The 23,782-nt window shown below is 33.8% G+C and overlaps 4 protein-coding genes across 9 annotated transcripts in view; 2 read left to right on the forward strand and 2 right to left on the reverse strand.

The window, feature by feature from the left end:
• Positions 1-14,843, forward strand: part of LOC140672619 (midasin) — a 96,833-nt gene extending 81,990 nt beyond the window's left edge. Inside the window, exons 14-20 of the mRNA XM_072904910.1 lie at positions 157-368; positions 709-1,706; positions 1,961-3,084; positions 3,575-7,983; positions 8,235-10,670; positions 10,858-11,098; positions 11,227-14,843. Coding sequence (XP_072761011.1) covers positions 157-368; positions 709-1,706; positions 1,961-3,084; positions 3,575-7,983; positions 8,235-10,670; positions 10,858-11,098; positions 11,227-11,406 — 9,600 coding nt within the window. The 3' untranslated portion in view covers positions 11,407-14,843. The remainder of the gene's footprint in view (positions 1-156; positions 369-708; positions 1,707-1,960; positions 3,085-3,574; positions 7,984-8,234; positions 10,671-10,857; positions 11,099-11,226) is intronic.
• LOC140672620 (uncharacterized) lies at positions 11,981-16,801 on the reverse strand. 2 transcript variants are annotated; one of them, XM_072904911.1, is made up of 12 exons: positions 16,593-16,801; positions 15,388-15,614; positions 15,140-15,301; positions 14,845-15,033; positions 14,435-14,763; positions 14,106-14,347; positions 13,777-13,957; positions 13,423-13,660; positions 13,178-13,318; positions 12,663-12,779; positions 12,266-12,421; positions 11,981-12,193 (listed from the first exon to the last, which is right to left on the reverse strand). In XM_072904911.1, the coding sequence occupies exons 2-12, from the start codon at positions 15,607-15,609 to the stop codon at positions 11,981-11,983; spliced, it is 2,190 nt and encodes a 729-aa protein (XP_072761012.1). In that variant the 5' UTR covers positions 15,610-15,614; positions 16,593-16,801. The 2 variants fall into 2 exon arrangements, with proteins under 2 accessions (XP_072761012.1, XP_072761013.1); XM_072904912.1 differs by lacking the exon at positions 16,593-16,801 and adding an exon at positions 16,147-16,533.
• Positions 16,802-17,580: 779 nt separating this feature from the next.
• LOC140672622 (glycerol kinase 3) lies at positions 17,581-20,895 on the forward strand. 3 transcript variants are annotated; one of them, XM_072904913.1, is made up of 10 exons: positions 17,583-17,941; positions 18,342-18,600; positions 18,682-18,899; positions 18,990-19,202; positions 19,392-19,502; positions 19,585-19,841; positions 19,924-20,129; positions 20,235-20,372; positions 20,490-20,567; positions 20,635-20,895. In XM_072904913.1, exons 1-10 carry the CDS (start codon positions 17,861-17,863, stop codon positions 20,730-20,732), a joined length of 1,659 nt encoding a protein of 552 aa, XP_072761014.1. In that variant the 5' UTR covers positions 17,583-17,860; the 3' UTR covers positions 20,733-20,895. The 3 variants fall into 3 exon arrangements, with proteins under 3 accessions (XP_072761015.1, XP_072761014.1, XP_072761016.1); XM_072904915.1 differs by having other exon boundaries at positions 18,352-18,600; XM_072904914.1 differs by lacking the exons at positions 20,490-20,567; positions 20,635-20,895 and having other exon boundaries at positions 17,581-17,941; positions 20,239-20,372.
• Positions 20,896-21,012: 117 nt separating this feature from the next.
• On the reverse strand, positions 21,013-23,729 carry LOC140672625 (testis-specific serine/threonine-protein kinase 3). Of its 3 annotated transcripts, none has more exons than XM_072904922.1 (7): positions 23,689-23,729; positions 22,667-22,861; positions 22,412-22,581; positions 22,094-22,243; positions 21,699-21,972; positions 21,206-21,382; positions 21,013-21,132 (listed from the first exon to the last, which is right to left on the reverse strand). In XM_072904922.1, the coding sequence occupies exons 2-7, from the start codon at positions 22,835-22,837 to the stop codon at positions 21,013-21,015; spliced, it is 1,062 nt and encodes a 353-aa protein (XP_072761023.1). In that variant the 5' UTR covers positions 22,838-22,861; positions 23,689-23,729. The 3 variants fall into 3 exon arrangements, with proteins under 3 accessions (XP_072761023.1, XP_072761022.1, XP_072761024.1); XM_072904921.1 differs by lacking the exon at positions 23,689-23,729 and adding an exon at positions 22,988-23,145; XM_072904923.1 differs by lacking the exons at positions 21,013-21,132; positions 23,689-23,729 and adding an exon at positions 22,988-23,145 and having other exon boundaries at positions 21,298-21,382; positions 21,691-21,972.
• Between the last annotated feature and the right edge of the window lie 53 nt (positions 23,730-23,782).

Raw genomic sequence — 23,782 nt, forward strand, 5'->3', positions numbered from 1 at the left:
AAGAATATTAATTATTCTATAGATTGAAAATATTAAAACATTTAGATATATATTAGCTTTTGCTTATTTTATACAGAAAAAATTGTATTGATATAAAATTTTATTTTTTGATCAACAAAACATTTAAACCAGTATAATAATGGAATCATCTTTCAGTGCTTGCAAGATGGCACTTGGTTGCTGATCGACCAAGTTAATTTATGCAGTCCTGCTGTATTAGACAGACTTAATGGACTGTTAGAGCCAAACGGTGTACTAAGTATCGGTGAACGGGGTGTTGATAGTGACGGCAATGTCGTCACCATAAAGCCACACGAAAATTTCCGTCTATTTTTAACTATGGATCCCCGATACGGCGAAATTTCCAGGTAATTTTTCTTTCAGTCTAATTTGAGTTATATGACTTTTCATTAATCGCGTTTAAAAACCATAAAATTCAGTTATTATTCGATTCCGAAAATTAATTCATAAATCTATATATTTATTATATAAACATATTTATTAACACACAGAATGAATAAAAAAAGTTGTCGGCTAGATGACAATTTTATTTTAATATTAAAAGAACACGAAAATTACTATATAAATTATATATGATTATGATAAAAGTTTAAAATTATAATTAATCGTCGTAAAATGGTGATTATAGTAATTTTATAGTGATGGTATATTTATCATTTTCGATATATTTATCACAATATATTTTAGGGCTATGCGCAATAGAGGCGTCGAAATTTACATGTTTGGTCCGAAGGAGAACGTCTACGATGACGCGATCGATCTCAAATCGTTACTATTTAATGCCGGTATCGTAAGATCGACACATTGCGATGCATTACTTGAGATTTACGAGACGATGTCGAAAGAAATGGTCACTGTGGACCGATTTAGTGCGGTCGATTTGTTGCACACCGCGTTTCTGGCAAAGCAACGATTCCTACGCGGATTCTCTGCGGAGCAATCGATCAGAAACGCGTGTAACGACGTCTATATAAAAGCTAGATCAATACGCGATCAGCAGTTCAGAGAGCACTTGCTTTCTCTGATCGATGAAACTATCGAGCGGTATGTTGTCATCAACAATGAAGAGATCTCGGTGATCGATTTGGATGCCGTCACGTGGAGCGTAAAAAATCTACAAGACAATTCAAGACTCACTATAATCAGACAGCAAAGTTTACTATTGAAGGCGGCTGTCAAAATTCACGAATTAAATCTAAAATTTATTCCAGACAATGTTGAAAGAAATGTTACATTGAAATTGTTAAATGACTTTTGCGGTTTTAAAGAGGACGAAGAGTACATATTGAACGTTGACATTACTGAGATATTGCCATATTTTTTATTGAATTTTTATGAACAATCTTCGCGAGACGATGCGCCACTCAGGAAGAAGTGGATCTCGAAGATGCTGCGAGAAAATGTAATATCTGGTGAACTTGAGAAGCAGAACGCGCTAATGGAGAATGTAATCGCATTATTTCGCTTTCGTTCTGCAAACGTAAAAAGTCTGCCATGGGATTTATGGCAGCTTGTTGGAAGAATGACATATGATAAAGATGATAACGCTTGCAATGATGCAAATAAATTGTTACTGCTATTGTATACGTGCAGTATGATACTCAAAAATGATATAACGAAAGCGAAAATATCACAGGATAAAAACGTGATATCTGTCAAACAATATTCCAATATTATACGTGATGGTAAATATTCTAGATTGCAGTAACATTATATTAATGATTTCGCATTTTAAGTAAGAGACAAAATTTTAAAAAAATTTATTTTGATTCTATACTGCGTATACGCGCGTAAATATAAATATATACACATATACATATTTCACCCTTCTTATTCTACCAATTAAAAATTAATCTGTAATTTTTTCAATTATCATTTTCGATTCAAAATATAATATTTAGTAAAATCAAAATTATTAACAAGTTATTAATATTTACAGGTAAGCTATCCTCGCAATTGAAGGATCAGCCGCTTATAACATATTTCGTACAATTCATTGAACGATCGAATTCTTATATCGAGACAATTCTACGAGATAGCGATATAAGCGTGAGTGCCGAAAAATACGTCGAACTGAGGAGGGAGTTAAAATGGTACACGAGATTCGAGGAGCTGGGTGAAACAACGTTAATAAACAAGTTGAAAAAGTCTAAAAGCACGTTCACGAATCTGGAACAGATCTCTTCGTTGCTAAAGGTTCACTATAAGTGGCTGTTAAAATTCCTGCGCAAACTGTCTACAATAGCCGGACAATTCCCGAATGAGAAGACCACGAGCGAAATCGAGTTGTGGAAGATCGTATTCGAAGTAAACAGCCAACTGGATTCGGTCTATGATCCTATAAAAAAAATATCAAAGAGAGTGAAAAAATACTTAACACTTCCACCGCCTCACTCCTCGGAGATCTGCATGAAGGTACACTCGGAGCTAAGAAGACTAACGAGAGATTTCAACATAAGGAACGAAAAAGACATGTTCTTAAAACAAAAACTGAAAATCATATCCGTGCAACTAAAGGACGCGTTGGCGATGAGACATCAAATGATCTCTCTGTGGAGCGATGTTTATTTGAGGAAACCGATCGACGAGATGACGAGCATCGCCGAAGTGGAGCGATTCTGCGACGAGAGCCACATTCGTCTACGTGTTTCCGCGGACATTGAGACTGTTTTAAACAGAGTGCGCTCACTTCCAGAAGAGGAAATTACGCAGTTGAACGCGAGAATACAGTTGTGGCCGATTTACGAGTACGTTTTTATGTCGCTTGCCTGTACTCTGCAGGCAGAGATGTGTCGGGAAGGAACGATTTCCGCTGCCACTTCGACGGAATGTCTCGCGAGATTTGCAGATGTACCTAGTGTACCGAGCAATCTGATCGGTTTACTGAACATGTTGACTCAAACGGAGGTTGAGTATACACAGAGAATCTTGCTGCTGCCGGAATTGTTCTGTCAGCTTGCGCAATTCGCTCACGCAATCAAGAGTACGAATTGCTTTTTACACTGGTCTGGTATAACGGAAGAGGATATGAATACGTCACTAACTTCCTGTGCCGAGTACAAGGTTTGTATTTTGGTTTTAGATAGAAAAAATTCCATGATTTATTTAACTTTAAAAGTCGGGAAATCTTTTTCTTTCCCTCTTTGAAATTCATTTAAAAATTAATTATTATTCTGAATTTTATTTTCAAATTAATTATTATTGTTATTTATTTCTATCAGAAATAATATAAAAATCTTCCCAAATCCATGATATTAAATCATTAATGTTTGCACACATTTGATATTATGTATATATATGTTTATATGAAACTTTTGCAGTATATTTTTATAATTTTGAAATAAATTTAAAATTAAAATAATATAATGAAAATATCTTAATTAAATAATTCAAAGTTAACTTCAAATTAATAATCATATACAATATACATATAAATGTACTTATTCTTTATTCAATTTTTTTCTTTAAATTTTTTTAAGTCATTTATTGAAACTTTTAAAAGATTTTTATTGATAAATATATTATTAATTTTTGTTTACGCACATATTTACAGGTAGAAAGTTACTTCGGCGAGGCCATTCTCTTAAACCTAGTGCTGCAATTAATGTTAAACAAAACAAATGGAGAGAAGGAAAGAAAAAATGTACTTTCCGCGGTCGCACTCGGAACATACACAGCACAAATGGATCAGCTGCAGCTGCTGAATGAAATTTTATGGCGGAATTGCATTTCGTTAACAAACAAACGATACGATTTAATCAGCAATGACTTGGTAACATTGAAGTTTTATTTACGCTTGTACTCATCCGCCATCGATAGAATGAACGCTGAAGATGACATATCTAATTTGATTGAGAGTGCTATAGAGAAGCAAGGCGAAAGTAGCGTGGCTGCCATAAAAAATAGACTGCAAGCCGATTATTTTCATCCAGTAGAAGAATTCCGTAGCGTGTGCAATGAGATAAGTAGCATCGATGAGACAAGTGTCGATGAAGAGGAAAATATAATTCGACGAGGGAGAGCATGGATATTGCTTGGTTACATTCAGTTATTACTTTTTGGAAATTTGGATCTGATCGATCCCGTGTACAAGGTGGAACTGAAGCTCAAATACCTAGAGGAGGACGTGGCTGATTGTAGAAAAACGGTATATGTTACATCGTTACAGAATCGTATTTTAGGATTATCAACGAAGAATGAACACGCTCATCCCAGACTCGTAGCCATGAAAAATTGCGAGAGAAATTTGCTGAAGACGAAGGACAAACTCAGCTGTTTGAAAGCATTCAGATCACCATCCGTCCAATTTGCTTCGGTCAGCAAGGACTGTGCCAATTTCATGAGTCAAATAGGTTCCTACAAGATGGTGGAGAAGCACATGAACAATCTATGCGCGATCGCAAGTCAAGAATGCAAATCAGCCAATCTTTTAACTTTCAACACCATTTTGGAAGAAGCAAAAAATTGGAGTTTGTCGGTGCAAGGATTCACCGAGCAAATCGAGACAAGGTACTTGTCAGCTTATCCAGATGTAATTCTTCCGCTATTAACGGCTTTGTCACAATTGAATCACGGTGTTAATGTGCTGATCAATAAAGTCAGACGACAAATATCTCTGCATACAAACGGAGTGGCCGATCTTGAAACTTTGATATACAATTTGATCCGGTTTCCGACGATCGGTCAAGGACAAGAGAGTCTTTTGAACCTGAGTGATTTGTGCGTTTCCAAAAGCACAAGAAGTCTAATTGAAAATCCGGATGCGTTCGTTAGGATGCAAAAACAGTTTCGAATATTTAAGTCGGGTTTGCATGAATTGCATAATCATGTGATTCTCAACAGAAGTTTGACCAAGTCACTGTGGCGGAACTTGAACGAGCTACTACAACAAATAGTTATGATTTGGAAGCAGCAGCAACAGGAAGAGGAGAGACGAGCTGCGGAAAGAGATAGTTTATACAAGAATAAAATCGAAACTCACGGCAATACATTGACTGAAGAACAAGAACTCGCTCTGGAAGTCCGCAAGCTATTTCCCACGCATTTCGAAAAAGACTTTCATGACATAGAGGACTCGCAATCTTCCCTTGAGCGGAATAACGCGTTGCCGACCAAATCGACAGAATCGACCTTTAGCGGTCTCATCACTAAGGACGACATTAAGGAGATTCAAGAAATTCATTCAGATATCGTTACGTCTTTCATCACGGCCAAATGGATATGCAACAGCTCCACATCGATGTGCTCGACGGATCATATCGGACCTTTAATTGAGAGATATAATACTGTATACGGAATGCTCGACCATGTATTACCGAGTTTGAGTGAAGGACTCACGATTAAACTATATAACAGCTTAAATCTTCTAGTTACTTTAGGACTGCAAGCAAGTGAAGAGAAGAGCGCGGATCGAATTTTACACGAAAACACCGAAGTGCAAACAAAAGCGCACGATTTCTATAAGGAATGTAACATCAAGGAAGCAAAGCAGTGTCTGCCGTTGTGCGGCAAGATTCTAAATCGCGTCAATCAACTGCTGGAAGAGTGGCCAGAGCATCCCACTCTAAGATCGATACGATGTATAATAGAAAGAATCTATACATTCCCGATTACATCGCCTATTTCCAGATTCTTGACGGGGCTCGACCTGCTGCTTGTCAAGATGAAACAATGGGAGGATAACGCGCACAAAGGCGTCAGTATGGGAGACCATATGTTTGCGTTGACGCAACAAATAATATCGTGGAGAAAACTGGAGTTGTCTTGCTGGAAGGGTTGTCTCGATACGACGTATGAAGATCTCAGATCAAACACATCCAAATGGTGGTTCTTCCTATATGCATTGATCGAGAGTTACATCAGAAGATCCGAGAGGAGTGATGTCGAGCATGTGAATGCAAACAACGACGAGTCTGTCACCAGGGAAAAATTGGTAGAATCATTGGAGCGTTTCATGAACGAATCATCTCTTGTCGAGTTTGAATCGCGATTGAATCTCCTTTTGACGTTCCATTGTCACGTGTATCACTTCGACGACAGCAACGTCAAAAATGAACTCTTGGCCGTATTATGGAACATATACAATTATTACAAGCAGTTCGTAGACGATGTAAATCGAAAAATCGTCGATTTGAAAGCGCCTATCAAAAAGAAACTGGTGGATTATGTTAAAATTGCGCGATGGAACGATATCAATTATTATGCGGTGAAGGAAACAGTCGAGAAGACACATCGCACCCTGCATAAATATGCGAAGGAATTTCAAAGTGTCTTAAAACAGAGTGTGTCTTCTTGTTTGATCGTCAAGTCAGGATCTTATAATACAGAGATCAAACAACAAGGCATCTGGGATGTTCAAGAACATCACAAGCATATGACCGATTTTAAAGATTTTATCGTAGAGAAATCTCCGCAATCTATAGAGATAAAAACGCTGTTTACAAACGGACTTATCACAAAAACAGATACGTTATTGACGACGGCTAAGGATTTATGTAAAAAGATAATCCTGACAAGTTCTTACCCGGATATACGATCAGAATTGGAGAATTTTGTTATCAATTTCATGGAGCAGAGCGCGTGTCTTCGGAACATGGACATCGACAGAAATTTGCCAAAGGACAAACAAAAGTCTCAGGCGAAGAGTATCTTGCAGCAGAAGAAAATGACGCTCGCCAATTACTTCAAGGCGTTAACTCAAATGGGTGTCTCCTATCGTATCGGTGCATTAACGTTGAAAAACAACGCGGATAAAATAATAGATTATACAGTATCACCTTTGGATCTATCCACAATCGGTCAGTATTTTAAATTAAAAAAGATAGACGAGCACATGTTGACACAATGGCAGGGCTGCGAAAAGTATTATTACAAGTCTCTCATCAGGTTAAATGCTCTCAACGCGATGCTCAGCACAAGCCAGACCGATCTGGGGTTGCAAAATATGGAACGTTGTCGAGGATATTCCGCACATATGATGCTAATGGCTCACAAACAGAAAATGACGATAGCCGAGTCGTTTGATCGCTTTTTATCACTACGTATACAAATTTCAAATCTGTCGGAGATGCATAAACAGCATCTGAATATATCGAAGCAACGCGAGGGCCAGGATTGCGCAAAGAACTTGAAGGTATTACTGATAACGTTGGAAGCTGGATTGGAGCAGCTGCTGCTGTTTCTGCAATGTTGCCCCGCGGAATCATCAGGGGATTCGAATAGAGCCATGCTCACATTAGACACGAACGCACTTTCTATAATTGCCGTCTCTCGAACCGACGAAGTTTGGAGGAGCGCGAACACTCTGCTGGAGGACAGTTTAAAATCGATAAAAGCAACCGCGAAACGTTTCCACGTCTTATTCATGCCGTTTGAAATATTATCAGTAGATGATTCCGAAGATTCCATTCATGCTTTATTCAGTTCGAAGCACTTTGAATTCTTGGAGCAATGCTACACGGTGATTGAAAATCTAAGAGAACGATTTAAAAAACTGAAACAATTGTTTGAGAGCTCGGACGTTGTGCATCCTATCTGGGAAAATATAGCGTTCTTGGACACGAAGATGGAATGCTTCCTTCGTAACTATGATGAAAATTTAAGAAGATTCGTCGAAGACGAAGGAGAATTAGAAGAAAATAATAATGCTGTCGAACAATACGAATTAGCCCTGGAACATTTAATAAACATGATATTACTTATCATACAAAAGAAATACAAGGATCGTATTAATTTGAACAATGATGTGACACACGCAAGCGAGAAACCAAATGAGGAAAATAATGAAAATGATAAAGATGATGTAGAGGGGAAAATAGAAGAAAATGGATTAAACGAAAAACTTGTTAAATTCATTGAGCGGGATATAACCGAATTAAAATTATCCAAAGTATCCAATTCATTTTTCAATCTTCTACTGTCGATACGTGAATTCGAGCTACAATCAGCAAATTATTGTATCAGGTAAGAATTGTTTTGTTATTTAATATTTTAAAATTTTAATATTTTTATCATTTACTGTTTAATATTTTAATTTTAATAATTTAGTACAAATAATTTTAAAATGTAATGTTTCTCTCAGAAATCTCTTGTTGAAAAAAAATTATATTATTTCTGTATCTATAAATGATAAAAATATTGATAACATTTCATGAATATAAAATACAAATTTTATTAAGTGAATTGATATAAATACCAATTATTATTTCTTTCAGATTGCTCCTAAAATGTTTACCGCTACTGGAACAATATCTGTTGTTTACCCAGTTTTATTTATATGAACAAGTGGCGTCGTTCCGCGTCACATGCAAAATGTTATATTTGCAATTAAATGTCTTTCTGGACTTGGCTGCAAATGGATTCTGCGTGCCGAAAGATTTAGATCTCGAGAAAGACGAAATAGATGAATCAGACGAGAAGACGGGAAAAGGCGGCATGGGTTTAGCCGATGGTGAAGGAATGAAAGACGTGTCCGATCAGATAGAATCCGAGGATCAGCTTGAAGATGCAAGACCCGCAGATCAAGAGCAAGACAAACAGAATGATAAAAGTTGTAAGGAAGAGGAAAAGGGAATTGATATGTCTGAAGATTTCGACAGTAAGCCTCAGGATATAGAGAAGGACGACGACGATAAAGAGCAGAGTGACGATGACGAACAAAATGATTTAGATAAGGAAATGGGAGAGACGGGAGAAGATGCTGAACAGCTTGATAAACAAATCTGGGGTGATGATAAAGAAGAATCTGAAGAGCAGTCAGGTGAGAACGAAAATGATGAAGAAGGTACGGGTGAACGAATCGGTGAAAAAGAAATGGGTGCAAAAAATGATGAAGACAAGAAAAACCAACATAACGATAACGATACAAATCATGATGAAAGTCAAGAAGAGGAAAATAAAAAGGAAATAAATGAACTGAACGAGCCAGAAATAGATGAAGATCAAATTAATCCTTATCACGGGAAATTTCAACCTCAACCCGAACCTGAACAATTCGATTTACCAGAAGATATAAATTTAGACGAGGACGATAAGGAAGATAATGGCGAAGGGGAGAATCCGTTCGACATCGATGAAATGAAGGATTCTAAGCCGCCAGAAAAAATGGATGTGGAACTTGAAAAAGAAACTGAGGAAAATAAAGAAAACAATCCTGAGGAGGAGGAGTCTAGCGAAGATGAAGACAAGAACTGCGAAAGTACGGACTCGGACGGACAAAAAACACAGGAAGAGCTCGAAACTAATCAGGAAACTAAAGAGAATGCGGAAACCGAAAACAAAGATGAGGAACAAAATCAGACTGAAGAAGCAGAAGAGGAAAAGCTACAGGAGACGGCAGCGCCAAGTGCAGATGATGCGAGCAAGCAAATGGATGCTGCGCAACAAGTTGAAGAAACGACGGAAGGTTCGCGGGATACGGTAGCACAACAATCGAATCAAGCCAAAGATCAGCAGGAGACGTCAGCAGAAAATACTCAAGAGAATAGTAACGATACCGGCACCGGTCAATCAGAATCGATGCAAGAAGAAAGCGGGCATTCAGGATCCTCCAAGCAGGAAACTCTTCCAGCTTCGCAGAGAAACAACATGACAAATTCAATCGAGAAGAGAAAGAACCTTGGTAAGAGTAACGAAGATCACAGTTTACTGGACAAATTCGAGCCAGCGTTGAAAAAGTTGAAAACCGTCTACACGACGCAGGACGAAATATCGAAGGAAGAGAAAGAGGATGATTCGGGTAACGCTGAAGGAGACAAGGCCGAGATGGTCAAACACGTAAAGGATTCCGAGAAATTCGACGATTACACGCTGGACGCCGCGACAGAGGATCAAGTGAGACAACAAGCTTCTAATACAGATAAAGAAAAAGAGAATCAGGAAGAGAAAAAGGACGACGACATGGATGTAGAGATGCATGATGATGAGGAAAATAACATGGCAGATAATGAAATAAAAGAGCAGAGACCAGAAAAGATTTCTGAGACTTCAAGCGAAAAACGTAAGAAGGATTCCGATGGTAAAAGAAACAACATTGAAAACAATCAGGAGACGGTCGAATTAGAAGGGGAAACAGTGGAGACTATGAGGGTACAGAGAGGAAATGAGACTACATTTCATACAATGGAATGGAATATAGAAGAGCACGACGACTCTAATTATACGGAAAGAAAACGAGTCGAAATAGAAAAAATGTTAGCCGAATGGACACAGATACCATCTACGGAGGAAGCTGCAGCCGCGTGGAATTGTTTGTGTTCGGTCACGGATGCAGCTGCTCGGGATTTGTCGGAAAAATTGAGACTAGTTTTAGAACCTACGCAGGCGTCGAGATTGAGGGGCGATTATAAAACAGGCAAGCGCATCAATATGCGAAAAATTATTCCGTACATAGCCAGTCAATTTCGCAAGGATAAAATCTGGCTCAGGCGCACAAAGCCCTTTAAACGTGACTATCAGATTGTTCTCGCATTGGACGATTCCAGCAGCATGGCGAATAATCATTCCAAAGAATTGGCCTTTGAATCTCTATCGTTAATTAGCAAGGCTATGACGTATCTGGAAGTAGGACAACTTAGTGTTGTAAGCTTCGGAGAACAGGTGAAGATATTGCATCCTTTGGGAGAAACTTTCACAGAACAAAGTGGATCTAGGTATTTATTATTTTTTTATTTAATACAAATATTTAGTTCAATTATCAAACTATAAGCTTAATATATTTATCTTTCAATAATAATCATTTTATATTTTCAGTTGTGCTTCGATTTATTTAATTCTATTTTTGTTTTATTCTGTGTAAAAATTTGAATATTTAATGTTTTATTCTTATTTTTTTTTTAGACTAATACAAGAAGTGAGATTTGATCAAAGAAAAACGGAAATAGGTCAACTGGTTAACTCTACAGTAGAGATATTTGAAAATCAGTGTACCTCATCCGACAGTGCTAAGCTGCTGGTAGTATTGTCGGATGGTAGAGGAATATATTCAGAAGGAGTAAAAACCGTGACTGATGCCATAAGGAGAGCTAAATTGGCAGACATCTTTCTAGTCTTTATAGTAGTTGACAATCCGATTAATAAGGTAATTTTTAATCGTATTTCAAAATGTCATTTTATTAATAATCACACATCGCAATATATTAATTCAAATTAATTATTGATGGATTAAAAAAAAAGTAGTTATTATAAAACTTTTATCTTTTTTCACAGGACTCTATATTGGATATTCGTATACCTATATTTGAAGGTAAAAAAGTAACATTTCGATCATACATGGATAACTTCCCGTTCCCATTCTACATAATACTTAGAGACATAAACACATTACCAGGCGTTCTAAGCGATGCTTTACGCCAATGGTTTGAAGTAGTTGGAAAAGTAGACACTTAAAATAATCGTAGACATTAGAAAATTAGTTTAGAAATTTTTTTTTATATTCACATATAATTCTCAATTACTAAGAGTGTACAGAAATTGTGATAAGAAACAAAGTTTTAGTGATTTTAAATGATAAAAATTTATCATATTTGCAAATTTCTTACCTACACTACACATTAAATTGAATTAAATAGTAAATAATTAAAGCGAATAATCAGACTGCATTTAAGTTTTAAGTTGTTGCCATTCTTTACCATTTTATATTTTTTTTTAAATATCAGTTATTTTGTTAGTTTTTAATCTTGTTACATTCTATATATATTTTTTCAAAAATGTGATAAAAAAAATGCTAGTTTTTAAAATTTTTATATATGGATTTGTCATCTAAAGATATTATGATAAAGAGTAATTAAGACCTAGCAATTAAGATAATTCTTGAATGTAATAAATAATTTATTTATTCGGCAATTCTAATGTCATATTAAAATTTAGAAACAATATACCGTTTTTCTCATCATATTTTTATCTAAATATTTAGATTTTTACTGCACTAATTATGCAAGGTATATTGATAGTGTTGAAAAATTCAAGTATTTTGTACTAAACTTAACCAACTTCTACCCTCTCCATCTACAGATGAAGGAAATCTGATCTGTACTAGTCGCACGTTTTTGTCGTCTGTTGTAGCTGGCACAACTATCGTCTCACCTTCATCATTCTCATTATAAGCGTACACCGTTTCCACTTGTTCCACAGCTTCAGTTTTGCAATCCATGTCATCGTTTTCCTCAAAATTGATCTATTAGATAAAACACAGCATTTAATGCGACAAATAAATATTGCTGCAAGCTTTCATGAAATATTAGTTTACCTGATCCTCAACAACGAGATCCACTTCCCCGCTTACGGTTTCTTCCGCGGGTATATTCAATACAACATCCTCTTCATTATAAATTTGATCCTCTCCCTCTTGCTGTATAATTACGTGATCTTTCAATTCAGTCACGTACAATCCAGTTTCATTTAGCTAAACAAGCAAATATAGTATCTCATATAAAATTTTATATGTTCATTAAAATGTACATATTTCAAAATAGCCACTTGAATTATTATTAAGAATAAATATATAAATTATATAAATAGAATAATATAAAGTATATAAATTAATTTCTTTTACATTTTCTATTTGCGAATACGTAATATTGTGCACGTGCACAGTTGACACAGCTTGCATGGCATATTATGTCATGTATGAAAAAGAAATTTACCTGTTCGGTTTCAGTTTCTTCCATCAACAGTTCGCCATTATTAGGAATCGTTATTACTTGATCATCTTCTGTTGTCAGTCGTGGCTGATTCACTACTATGGTATCATTTAAATGACCCTAGATAAAATTCATATTAATATTCAAATAATATTCAAATGCATCAAATAATGTTACTGATAATATACAGTCGGATCTCTTATCTTACGACATTTTCGGTCCGGAATCTTCGCCTTAAACCTCTGATCCTATGACAAAAATTTGAGAGTGGGGGTATAATTCCCCTTTCGCGGTCGTAGCATGAAAGAATTTTTTGTCGTAGGATAAGAGTTTTCGTAGCATAAGAAGGTCGCAGGATAAGAGGTCCGACTATATTATATATTGCAATATGTAGTAATAATGTAGATAAGAATACAAATTATATATAATTTTTATTCTTATCTACATTATTATATATATCTTATTTATATTATTACGAAAATAATATATTAGAAAAATAACTTTTTTTCATACATTACCTGAGTTTGCATATGGGCATAAAGCAATGGTTTCCTCATAAATCCCATTCCACACACCAAACATTCATATGGTTTTTTATCGCTATGAATAAATCTATGCGCATTTCTGTTATCCCTACTGTTAAAAGCTTTACCACAGACCTGAAGATACATTTACATTGAACATGCAGAATGCAAGAATGACAGTAGTCGAATAAAATGCGAAAAAAATATCATAGTAACAATAATAATATTAAAGGACGTACCTCGCAAAGATACGGTTTCTCGCCCGTATGTATGCGTCCGTGTTTCTTAAAATGCTCAGGATAGACAAACGTAGCTGTACATACGTCACATTTGTACGGTCTTTCGCCAGTGTGGGCTGCTTTTATATGGTAATCTAACAATCTTCTTCTTTTAAAACCTTTTTGACATTTGTCGCATTTGTAACGTTTATCGTTATAATGGGTTGCTCGCTTGTGAGATTGCAGATTCGATCTCTGACTGAATACAAGAATAATAATCTTAACTATTTAAGTTTGTGAATAATTAATTAATTAATTAATCAATGTAACTATAGAGAACTGTACTGTTATAAATCCCATTTTGTGAGTACTCACCTAAATGTTGCTCCACAGAACTCACACTGGTATGGTTTCTCACCCGTATGGGTTCGTTCATGATCACGTATTTCTGCTTTACGTGCAAACGCTTTGCCACATATTCTACATATATAGGGTTTATATCCGGTATGTACAATGTTATGTACTTCCAAATTGTGAGGTGAGCCAAAAGCCTTGCCTTTAATTTTAAAAAAGACAGACGTTAATGTATGAATAAGAAAATGTTAAAATAAAAAATAACTCTTAAATGTTGATATATATAAAAGATTTATTAATTCATTGAAAATATGAAAGATGTAAACTCATATGAAATGTATCAATCTTACCGCATTGGTGACATACATGTTCCTTTACGCCATTATGCGTTCGTTCATGTTGATTCAAATTTTGTTGGTTCAAAAATGTTTTATTACATTGAGTGCATTCGAATGGACGAGGTCGTACTTCGTGCGTTTTTACATGTGCTTTATATGTGTACTTGGATGCAAAATCTTTATTACATGTTCCACATACATATGGGCGTACACCTATGTGTGTATTCATGTGTTCTTCCAGTAGATTTTTAGAACTGAAACAGAGATAATAATCTTACACATTTCACATTTATATCCTATGATTTTTTCGTTTTATATTGGTTATATAGTCTACACTATACCTGTATCTCTTTCCACATGTATCACAGGGCCATGATTTCACTTGTGGATAATGTATCCTTTTATGAATTCGGAATAATCGTAAATTGCTAAATATTCTATTACATATCTCGCACTGAAAGTCCCCTTCCTCCTTTGCAACGTGATCATCAAGATGCAAGGAAAGTTCATTTCTTTTCCTGAAATCCTGCCCGCACACGTCACAAATATACAAACGAGCATCATGCACATCTTTCATATGCGCTATGATAGTTTTAGCATCTGCTGTAACTCTTTCCTTTTCATCTGTACATAACAAGCAACTGTATGAAGATTCATCTCTTAGCACAATCTGAAAAAGATATGTACATAAATAGTATAAATTGTATAATTTTATGATATGCTGTAAGAAAATAAATTGTTTTGTATATACCTGTTCCTGAATGTTTTCTACTTTTGTATTAATTTTGTTCTTTTTCAATTTCTTTTTATAATTTTGTATCGTGCTTGGTTCACTTGAATTATCATTTAGCTCTTCCAATATAACTTCTTCTGAATTTACAAGTAATTCTTCTTCTTCTAGTGTATCATCTAGTGTATAGTCCTTATCAGTTTGCATATCCTATCATTAGTACAATTATAAAATATCATTAGTACAATTATAAAATATATTATATACCATATATATAGTAATTGAGTTTTAGCAAACTTTAAATAACATTTTTCACCTCTGTTTCATCAATGTTTTGACTATCTGTATTGTCGATGTAATCATGGTCATTATATTCTTCTTCGTTATGAAATATGTTAGACAATTTCTTTACTGTCCTTTTGTAACTATTAAATAATTCAAGTTTGATTTCTGTTAATCTAGTTTCAAGTTCATCTACCTATATAAATCATAAAAAAATTGCAATAAGATTTTTCAACAAATTAATATAACAAATTAACAAAACTATGAATGCAAATGCTTTACCTCGTTGAATAATTTACAACATTTTTTACAAATGACAAGAGAATGAACAGACTCTTCATTAATATCTGTTTCTAAAACAGTTGCTATAATGTCTGCAAGTGGCTTCTCCGATGTAGTAATAGTAGAATCATTGAAGATACGAACGCTATTCCTAGTGGATACTCCAACTTTACTATTGCACACTAAGCAGTGTGTACAATCCTTATCAGAATCTGCTGTCATTTTTTCTGTAATTTAAAATTTACCTCTTGTTGGTGATATTAGGCTTAATTATATAATATAATATAGCAACAATGTTATTTCAAGTCTTACTTATGAAATTTTTAACATGAAGAAATAACATTTCACACGATATTGAATAAATTATTTGAAAGTTTGATAATCTAATTATTTAATAATTTTATGTTATTTAATTTATTTTATCTATTTGTGGCGACTATATTTTTTTAAGCGTATATTTTTACATAAGATGTGGGAATTCTATTATAGATTCAACATGCATAAACGAGTTTTTAAAATTGTAATTCATCTCAGTACTCATAATTGCAAATCGTTAATTGTTGTGTTAAATAACGGTCATAAATATTTATAATTATCAGTTAATTATGTTCGAGTATCAGGCGAGTAATTACACTCGTCCTTGGCGTGTGCGTGTGCGTGTGCGTGTGCGTGTGCGTGTGCGAGGCGTCGACGTGTACGTTCGCGACTCTAGCGCTATATGGCTGTCCGATTTCCTTAAACTTTCTATGGCGTATTTACCCTTGGCGTGTCGAACAATAAATAAATCCCAGAATTTCGAATAATTTCATTTATAGCGCTAGACGAGATGCTACAAGACGCTTTAAAGTTTGTTGACATGCTTGAATAATCACGAAAATTCCCGTGATCGGCAGCGTCGTTTGATTCAGCGCTAAACTAAACCTGGCTGTTTCATCTGCCATTTATGTCGAATGTAATTTTCACAGAGGATATTCAGAACAAGGAAGAAGAAGAGAGTTGGATATATTCGACAGCCACGTTATGTTTAATCGCATCATGCGTTCACACGTAAACACGCGTCTCGCGTCGTGTCCGGCCGTCCGGCGTCCGGCCTCCGGCCTCCGGTCTTCGGCCGCGAAACGCACGGGCAGACAGGCGAGACGTACGCAGAGAGCGAGAGGCAGATATATAACGATAACAAGACGCAAAAAGTTGCCAGCACTGACTTGAAATTTTCGTTCCACGGATGCGGACGATTGGCAGCGAGTGAGAAACGCTCCTGGCGACGACGTTCACGCCTGTACGACACGAGGAGCTGTCCCGCTCCGAAAATGGCGACGCACAGTGGGATCCGCAGCGGCGTTATTATTCGGCACCCGTACGATTTTACTTCCCGGCAGCTGCCGCTGCAGAAAGGATCTGGAATATGGAATATTACATATGTCGCGTCAAAGGTTGCAGCGCGCACAGCGCGCCCTCTGGCGGGAACGCGTCGCTAAAAGAACGCCACGTTCCCGCTTGACACTTGACTTGACGTATATACGCGATACAAAGCGGCGACCCATTCAATAGACTTGGCTTGAAGAGATCGAAAAATATGCTAGTATTTCAGCACAGCGAGGTGGACATTTTATTTATTAAAATACAGGGAAGATAGAAATGTAACAAGGTGATTCATTCTTTTTACGTGTACGAAACGTCTTTTACATATATATTTTTGCTTACATTTTTGATAGAGAAGAATAAAAGCGTCTTACACATATCTATTTATATTTTTTTACAAATTGCTCTGATGGTAATGCTATGTGATATGTGCCTGCATAATTTTAGATCCGTTCTTTATACTCTTGCATTTTCTATAATCAAAATGTATATAATTTAAAAAAATCATGTATAATTAAAGGAAAGATAGAATAGATTTCATTTTATTCAAACATTTACTTTTTATGAAAATAAATCAGATTTCTGATATGTTTTTGAACGAAATTTATAATTACACTTATTGTATTAAATAGTATATATTAAAAGTCAACATTTGATGAATGAATTGTTTACAATTTCTGAGATTATTAAGCTCTTAAAATATATAGGTTATTCTAGATATATGTTTGATAAAAATATATTAATATAAAAACGATATTTTTATAACATTTTATTAATCTTGTATTTATAATCGACACATATATTATAACCTTCAATATATATGTCATTTTATTCTACGCGAATCGTTCATAGAGTCATTTTGGTTAATTCACATCATTTGAATTCAATTAAATTGTTCACAATTGCACATTGATTAAAATTTTATTTTATATTATATTTTAGAAAACAATAAAACAAACTATTAATAAAGTCAATAATCTAAGTTAATCTAGATTATTGACAATCAAAGAGCTGCAACTTTGGATATTGCCGCATGAATAGTAAACTCGCGTGACGTGCCAGTCGTGATTGTGTCGAGTGTTGAGGTGTAATTATAATTACGCTTGCTCAAATGAACAAAAATGACTCGATGAGCAGATATGGGCCTCTCGTCGGCGCGATTGACGAGGGGACGAGTAGTGCTAGGTTTCTGGTACGAGAAATTTGTTTGTACTTAGTGTGTTAATAATTACAACATATTCATAAGCATAATGAGTTTATGAAATATCTCATAATCTTGGAATCATAAAGCATATAATATATATTGATAAATCGACATCTGTCATAAATTATTTATATAATAAAAATAAATTGAACAAATTGTATTATATAGAGTGAAAAAACGATAACAGTGCCTTTTGTCTAGATCTAGATTATAATTTAATGATATAAGATTATAAATAAACTCTTTATGCTGGCTTATATAATTAATTTTTTGTTATTGGTTTTTTTATTATGTATATTAATGTGTATATTGATACTACTAATATAATACAACTGATATAAAATTACAAAAATATATATACAGTTTTCCTTCTATTACAATAATATAGGTTTTTGCAGCGAATACAGCAGAAGTTTTAACATATCATCAAGTTTCAATATCGCAGACATGTCCAAAAGAAGGATGGGTTGAACAAGAGCCTTTAGAAATATTAAAAGCAGTTAGGGAATGCCTCAAACAAACTGTATTCAATTTAAGACAATTAACAATAGATCCAGCTGATATAGTTGCAATTGGTATAACAAACCAGAGAGAAACTACAGTTGTATGGGATTGTATCACAGGAGAGCCACTTTACAATGCCATAGGTAAAGTTATATTATTATAAATATTACAATCCAGATATTTTGTTTGCAATTATTTATGATTCATCAATCTTGATAATACAGTATGGATGGATATGAGAACCACATCGATTGTGGATGACATATTAAACGGTATACGTAATAGAAACAAAAATTACTTGAAGCCACTTTGTGGCTTACCAATTAGCCCCTATTTTAGTGCATTAAAATTAAAATGGTTATTGGAAAATATACCTCAAGTTCAAGAAGCACTGATCGCTAAACGTCTTATGTTTGGAACTATTGATTCCTGGCTAATTTGGGTTTGTTTATAAAAGAATTATAAGAAAAAAATCTTATAATAATATACAATTTTTATGTTTATATAACGTATCCATTTTTTTTGTAATTAGAATTTGACTGGGGGTATTAACGGTGGTGTTCATAGTACAGATGTTACAAACGCTTCGAGAACAATGTTAATGAATATTGTGACTCTGAAGTGGGATCCTACTCTATTATCATTTTTCAAAATACCTGCTGAAATTTTACCCGAAATACGAAGCTCTTCCGAGATTTACGGTTATATACAGGATGAATTGCTACAAGGTGTTCCTATATCTGGGGTAATCTCTTGTACTATTTAATTATTTTGTAATGTAAAATATTAAAAGATGCTATCTCAAAATTTTCAACAATGCTAATAATGTAATATTTTATTTTAAAATATTGCACTTTATTTTGTTCTAAAATATTAAATGTGAAATGTGTGTTAGAAAAGATTTAATTAATAAAATGAAAATTATTTATTCTAGTGCTTAGGTGATCAACAATCAGCTTTAGTAGGCCAAATGTGCCTTCAACAAGGACAGGCAAAAAGTACTTATGGTACTGGTTGTTTTCTTCTTTACAATACTGGCACAGCTGTAAGAAATATTTCGTTGCATTGTTATAATATTACAAATAATATTTAATTTTATTTGAATAGAATTGTATTGGACGTTTCAGATTGTGGATTCATCTCATGGTTTATTAACAACGGTTGCTTATCAATTAGGAGCACATACTTCTCCAGTGTATGCTCTTGAAGGGTCTGTTGCTATCGCAGGTGCTGTTATACAATGGCTGAAGGATAATCTTGGAATACTGGCTAATGTAAAAGACTGTGAAACTATTGTCGAACAAATACCAACAGACAATCGTGTTGTTTTTGTGCCAGCATTTGCTGGACTGTACGCTCCATATTGGAGAAAAGATGCGCGAAGGTTTATCAATTTTATCAATATAAAAATATTTTATTAAACTTTGAATCACAACATATATATATATTTTTATAAATTGTTTCAGTATCATATGTGGTATCAGCGAAGATACTAATAGCGCACATATTATAAAGGCAGCTCTGCAGGCAGTATGCTTTCAAACAAGAGACATTTTAGAAGCTATGAAAGAAGATACTGGTTTGGTATTGTCAAAACTATTAGTAGATGGTGCAATGACTACTAATAATTTATTAATGCAAATGCAAGCTGATATTTGTGGAATTCCAGTAGGTAAGTAGGATCAAATAAATGCATATATATCAGCGAGTTATGTAAAAGATAGCAAATTAAATTATAATAAAGAAGTTGATAAACAAATGTATGCAATTTCATAAGTTAGGCCACTGATGTGTGAAACTACTGCACTTGGAGTCGCAATTGCTGCAGGAAGTGCAGAAGGAATACGCAAATGGGATGTAAAGAGTGATACTGCCGTTCCTAGCGACATTTTCTTACCGTCAATAACTGAAAATGGTAATTATTATATAACGCAATCTTTTTTTTTTTTCTTTGTTAATAAATGTTAAAACTTTTTTTATAGAACTTAACTTTACTTTTTTTATAGAAATTAATTAAATATATTTGTTTTAGAACGTGATATTTTATATTCCCAGTGGAAAATGGCTATTAATAGAAGCTTAGGTTGGGAATTACTTCCAGAAACAGATGGTAAATAATGAATATTAGCAATGATTATTGTTACATGATTTTTAATAGCAAATATTTCTATTTACAGATGAAACAAAAGATATACATAGAGCAACTGCACCAGGTATATTTATAATGACCACCATAATAGTACTTATAGTTGCTAAGTACAGATCTACTTTATAATGATTGTATATGCAGTTTTGTGTACTACATATTTTATTTAAGCAAGATATACTCAGTGAAATTGAAAATATCGTAAGCGTGAAATATTACTTTATATCAGTGTAAACATAGTATTTATTATTGATTAAAAAAAAGTCGAGAATAAAAAGTGCCATACTAGGATAAAAATGTTATCAAATAATTTCAAATTTTTAGTCCGTTTTAATGATGTTAATGGTTTCTTTATAATATTACACGAGTTGTATAGCTTCATATTTTAAATCGGTCTTTTCGTTTTATCTTAGATAGTAGCGTCTTCAGGTTTCTCATTTTTTTGAAAAATTTCCGGAACAATTGATGTTATATGTTTGTCAAATATTTTTGATTCTTTTGATTTTGGCGGTATTTCAGGTACTATTTCCTATAACAATATATGAAATACAATCAAGTCCAATTCATAAGACTTGTGTATAATCTTATCAATTAATTCTTACAACGAATCTGTCACTGATCGATGTTTGAGCAACGACGGATGTCTCTAACCAGGCATCATTTCTTATATTATTGATGCGCAGTCTTGCTGATTGAGGTACTAGTATGCGGCTAATAAGAGAACGGCATGATTGAGAGACTTTAGGAAGTTTAGGAAACCCCACTCTGTTTTGTACTTGCTGAAAAAAGATGGAGGACTACAATTAAAAGGAGATGAACATGTGAAATTCATGGTTTATTTATAAATAATTTATAAAAGAAATGATAATACAAAAATTATCTCTTAATTTCCATAGCATAGATTTATTATGCTTGTTTATATTCTATATTAATATTTACATTTTATTTGTAATGTGATTAAATTAAAAAATTATTTATATAGATAATTTTTATATGAAAATGCATTATATGACAAGAGATATATATATATAAACGAAAATATTGGAATTGACCTGGTGTACATTGAGTATACCGGTTAGGCATATACCTGGGTACCTTTAGTAGTTGCGCATGATTCGAATCATCAAACGGCAGCCGACCGCACACCATAGTATAAAGCACTACTCCCATGGACCATATATCGGAAAGTTGAGGCTGGTATGGAATACCACGTAGAATTTCGGGTGATGCGTAAGCATAACTGCCGCAGTAGGTTGTACTGAGGAGCCACTCGCCATTCTTTGGCTTCATTTGGCCTCGTGCGAATCCAAAGTCCGACAATTTAATATTGAAATAATGATCCATAAGCAAATTCTCGCACTTTATGTCTCTGTAAATGTCCAGAAAAAAATTATCGTTAACCGTCGGAAATGTTCCTGACATAAGCTTAACAAGACGTTATTTTTTATATTAATTTTATTTCTTTTAACATTAATTTTTTATTTGTTTACCTATGTACTATGCCACGATCATGGCAATAATCAATCGCTTCCAAGAGTTGCCGAAACCACTTGCGGCTACGTAACTCATCAATGTAAATATCACGGCGTATTATATCGAGCAAACTGCCGTTCTGAGCGTATTCCATGATAATATATACCCTGTGAAAAAGTAGAACGATTTAAAAAAGTGGCAAAAATGAAAAAATTTATAATTTATTTTCACGTAACAAACTTCTGTAAATTGCTTTTAATATTCTAGATAAGGTCTTATAAATGTTATATTAACAATAAAATTAAACGATAATAAAATATATCGGAAACACAAACCGATGAGTGGTTTCTATGGCCTGTAGGAAGCGAATCAAATTCGGATGTTTTAATCCTTTCACCACTTCAATCTCACGAGGTAAGAATTTCGTCAGGTGGTCTTCGGGTGCTTGGAATTTCGAGACTATCTTCACCGCCACTTGACAATCGTGCCGATTGGACTTTGCGATCTAACAATAAATAAAAAATATTTAAAATTAAAAAGAACTTGACACTTAAAAAAAAAGAAATGGAATAGACCTGGGAATATGTTACCTTGACTATAGCATACGATCCGGCCCCTATGGTCTTCCCGAGAATATAACCGTGCGACTCGAGAACTGTCAATTTCTTTTCTGATTTTTCGTCATCTTTTTTGTCGTCTATTGATCTCATATCGAACATTCGTTCGTTTGATGTACACTTTATTATTGGTATCATCGCCATTTCCGGCGAAGATAAAGTTTTTGGCTGCAAAGAAAGAAGATGATTATCAAACTAAATTACAAATTAACAAAAATTTATTTTATGATATATATTATATCTCTATTCTTTTTTTAATTTATTAGAATTTATTGTAATAATTTAGGTACAAACCTCGATAATTTCTTCATATTACTGCAAATAAATTTCTACTTAAAGTACAATTTATTTTACTTGTATTGGATATATGCATGTTTTTATTTGTTGAAACGACAGATTTAATTTGATTTTGACATGTAAACAATTTTGAATTTTTAATGTGGAAAGACAAATAATTCGGAAAGAAATAATATGTAACAACTGAAATGTGAAAAGTATCCGCAATCGAAATTATGCTGAATCGATCAAATTGATACATTCGATATATTCAAAATTTCGAAATAAGACAGATATAAAAAAAGATATTAAATAGATATCGGATATCATTAAATTATTTATTTTATAATATGACAAAATTCTAATATGTATATGAATGATATATTTTACACACATATTTATTACATGATACTCTCGTATTTATTTCACGACTAATGTGATATATTTATAAATTATAAAAAAAACTTATTTAATCATATAAATTTTATATTAATATTAATTTTCTTTTTTTAATGCACAAAATGAAATCTTGTAATTTGAATTCGCATATATTAAATTATAATAATTTCTCTACCAGTACATATATATATATATATATATGTATATATAGTTATATTGTTATCTATGATATGTGTGTGTGTGTATTAAAATAAAAAAAGATGTGAGCTAAAATAATATGTAATAAAATACATTAATAAATCTATAATATTTTCGTGTACCTTTCAACTCTACAATTATGAATTTAGCATGGACACGAACCAATAGATCGTTTTACCATGGTATCGAAAACTGGATGCAGCCATGTAGTTCTGC

The sequence above is a fragment of the Anoplolepis gracilipes genome, chromosome 13 (genome assembly GCF_047496725.1).
Source record: "Anoplolepis gracilipes chromosome 13, ASM4749672v1, whole genome shotgun sequence".
In the NCBI taxonomy this organism is placed as follows: domain Eukaryota; kingdom Metazoa; phylum Arthropoda; class Insecta; order Hymenoptera; family Formicidae; genus Anoplolepis; species Anoplolepis gracilipes.

What these genes read in the sequence shown, in the direction of transcription:
- LOC140672625 (XM_072904922.1), bottom strand. Translation starts at nt 22,837, where the DNA reads ATGGCGATGATACCAATAATAAAGTGTACATCAAACGAACGAATGTTC. An exon ending in GATCGTATGCTATAGTCAAG is followed by an intron (nt 22,582 to 22,666) that starts GTAACATATTCC and finishes ATTTATTGTTAG; the next exon opens with ATCGCAAAGTCCAATCGGCA. An exon ending in GCCATAGAAACCACTCATCG is followed by an intron (nt 22,244 to 22,411) that starts GTTTGTGTTTCC and finishes ACTTTTTCACAG; the next exon opens with GGTATATATTATCATGGAAT.
- LOC140672622 (XM_072904913.1), top strand. Translation starts at nt 17,861, where the DNA reads ATGAACAAAAATGACTCGATGAGCAGATATGGGCCTCTCGTCGGCGCG. An exon ending in TTTACAATACTGGCACAGCT is followed by an intron (nt 19,503 to 19,584) that starts GTAAGAAATATT and finishes TGGACGTTTCAG; the next exon opens with ATTGTGGATTCATCTCATGG. An exon ending in ACCGTCAATAACTGAAAATG is followed by an intron (nt 20,373 to 20,489) that starts GTAATTATTATA and finishes TATTTGTTTTAG; the next exon opens with AACGTGATATTTTATATTCC.
- LOC140672620 (XM_072904911.1), bottom strand. Translation starts at nt 15,609, where the DNA reads ATGACAGCAGATTCTGATAAGGATTGTACACACTGCTTAGTGTGCAAT. An exon ending in GTTGTAAATTATTCAACGAG is followed by an intron (nt 15,302 to 15,387) that starts GTAAAGCATTTG and finishes TGATTTATATAG; the next exon opens with GTAGATGAACTTGAAACTAG. An exon ending in AAGAAACTGAAACCGAACAG is followed by an intron (nt 12,422 to 12,662) that starts GTAAATTTCTTT and finishes TTGCTTGTTTAG; the next exon opens with CTAAATGAAACTGGATTGTA.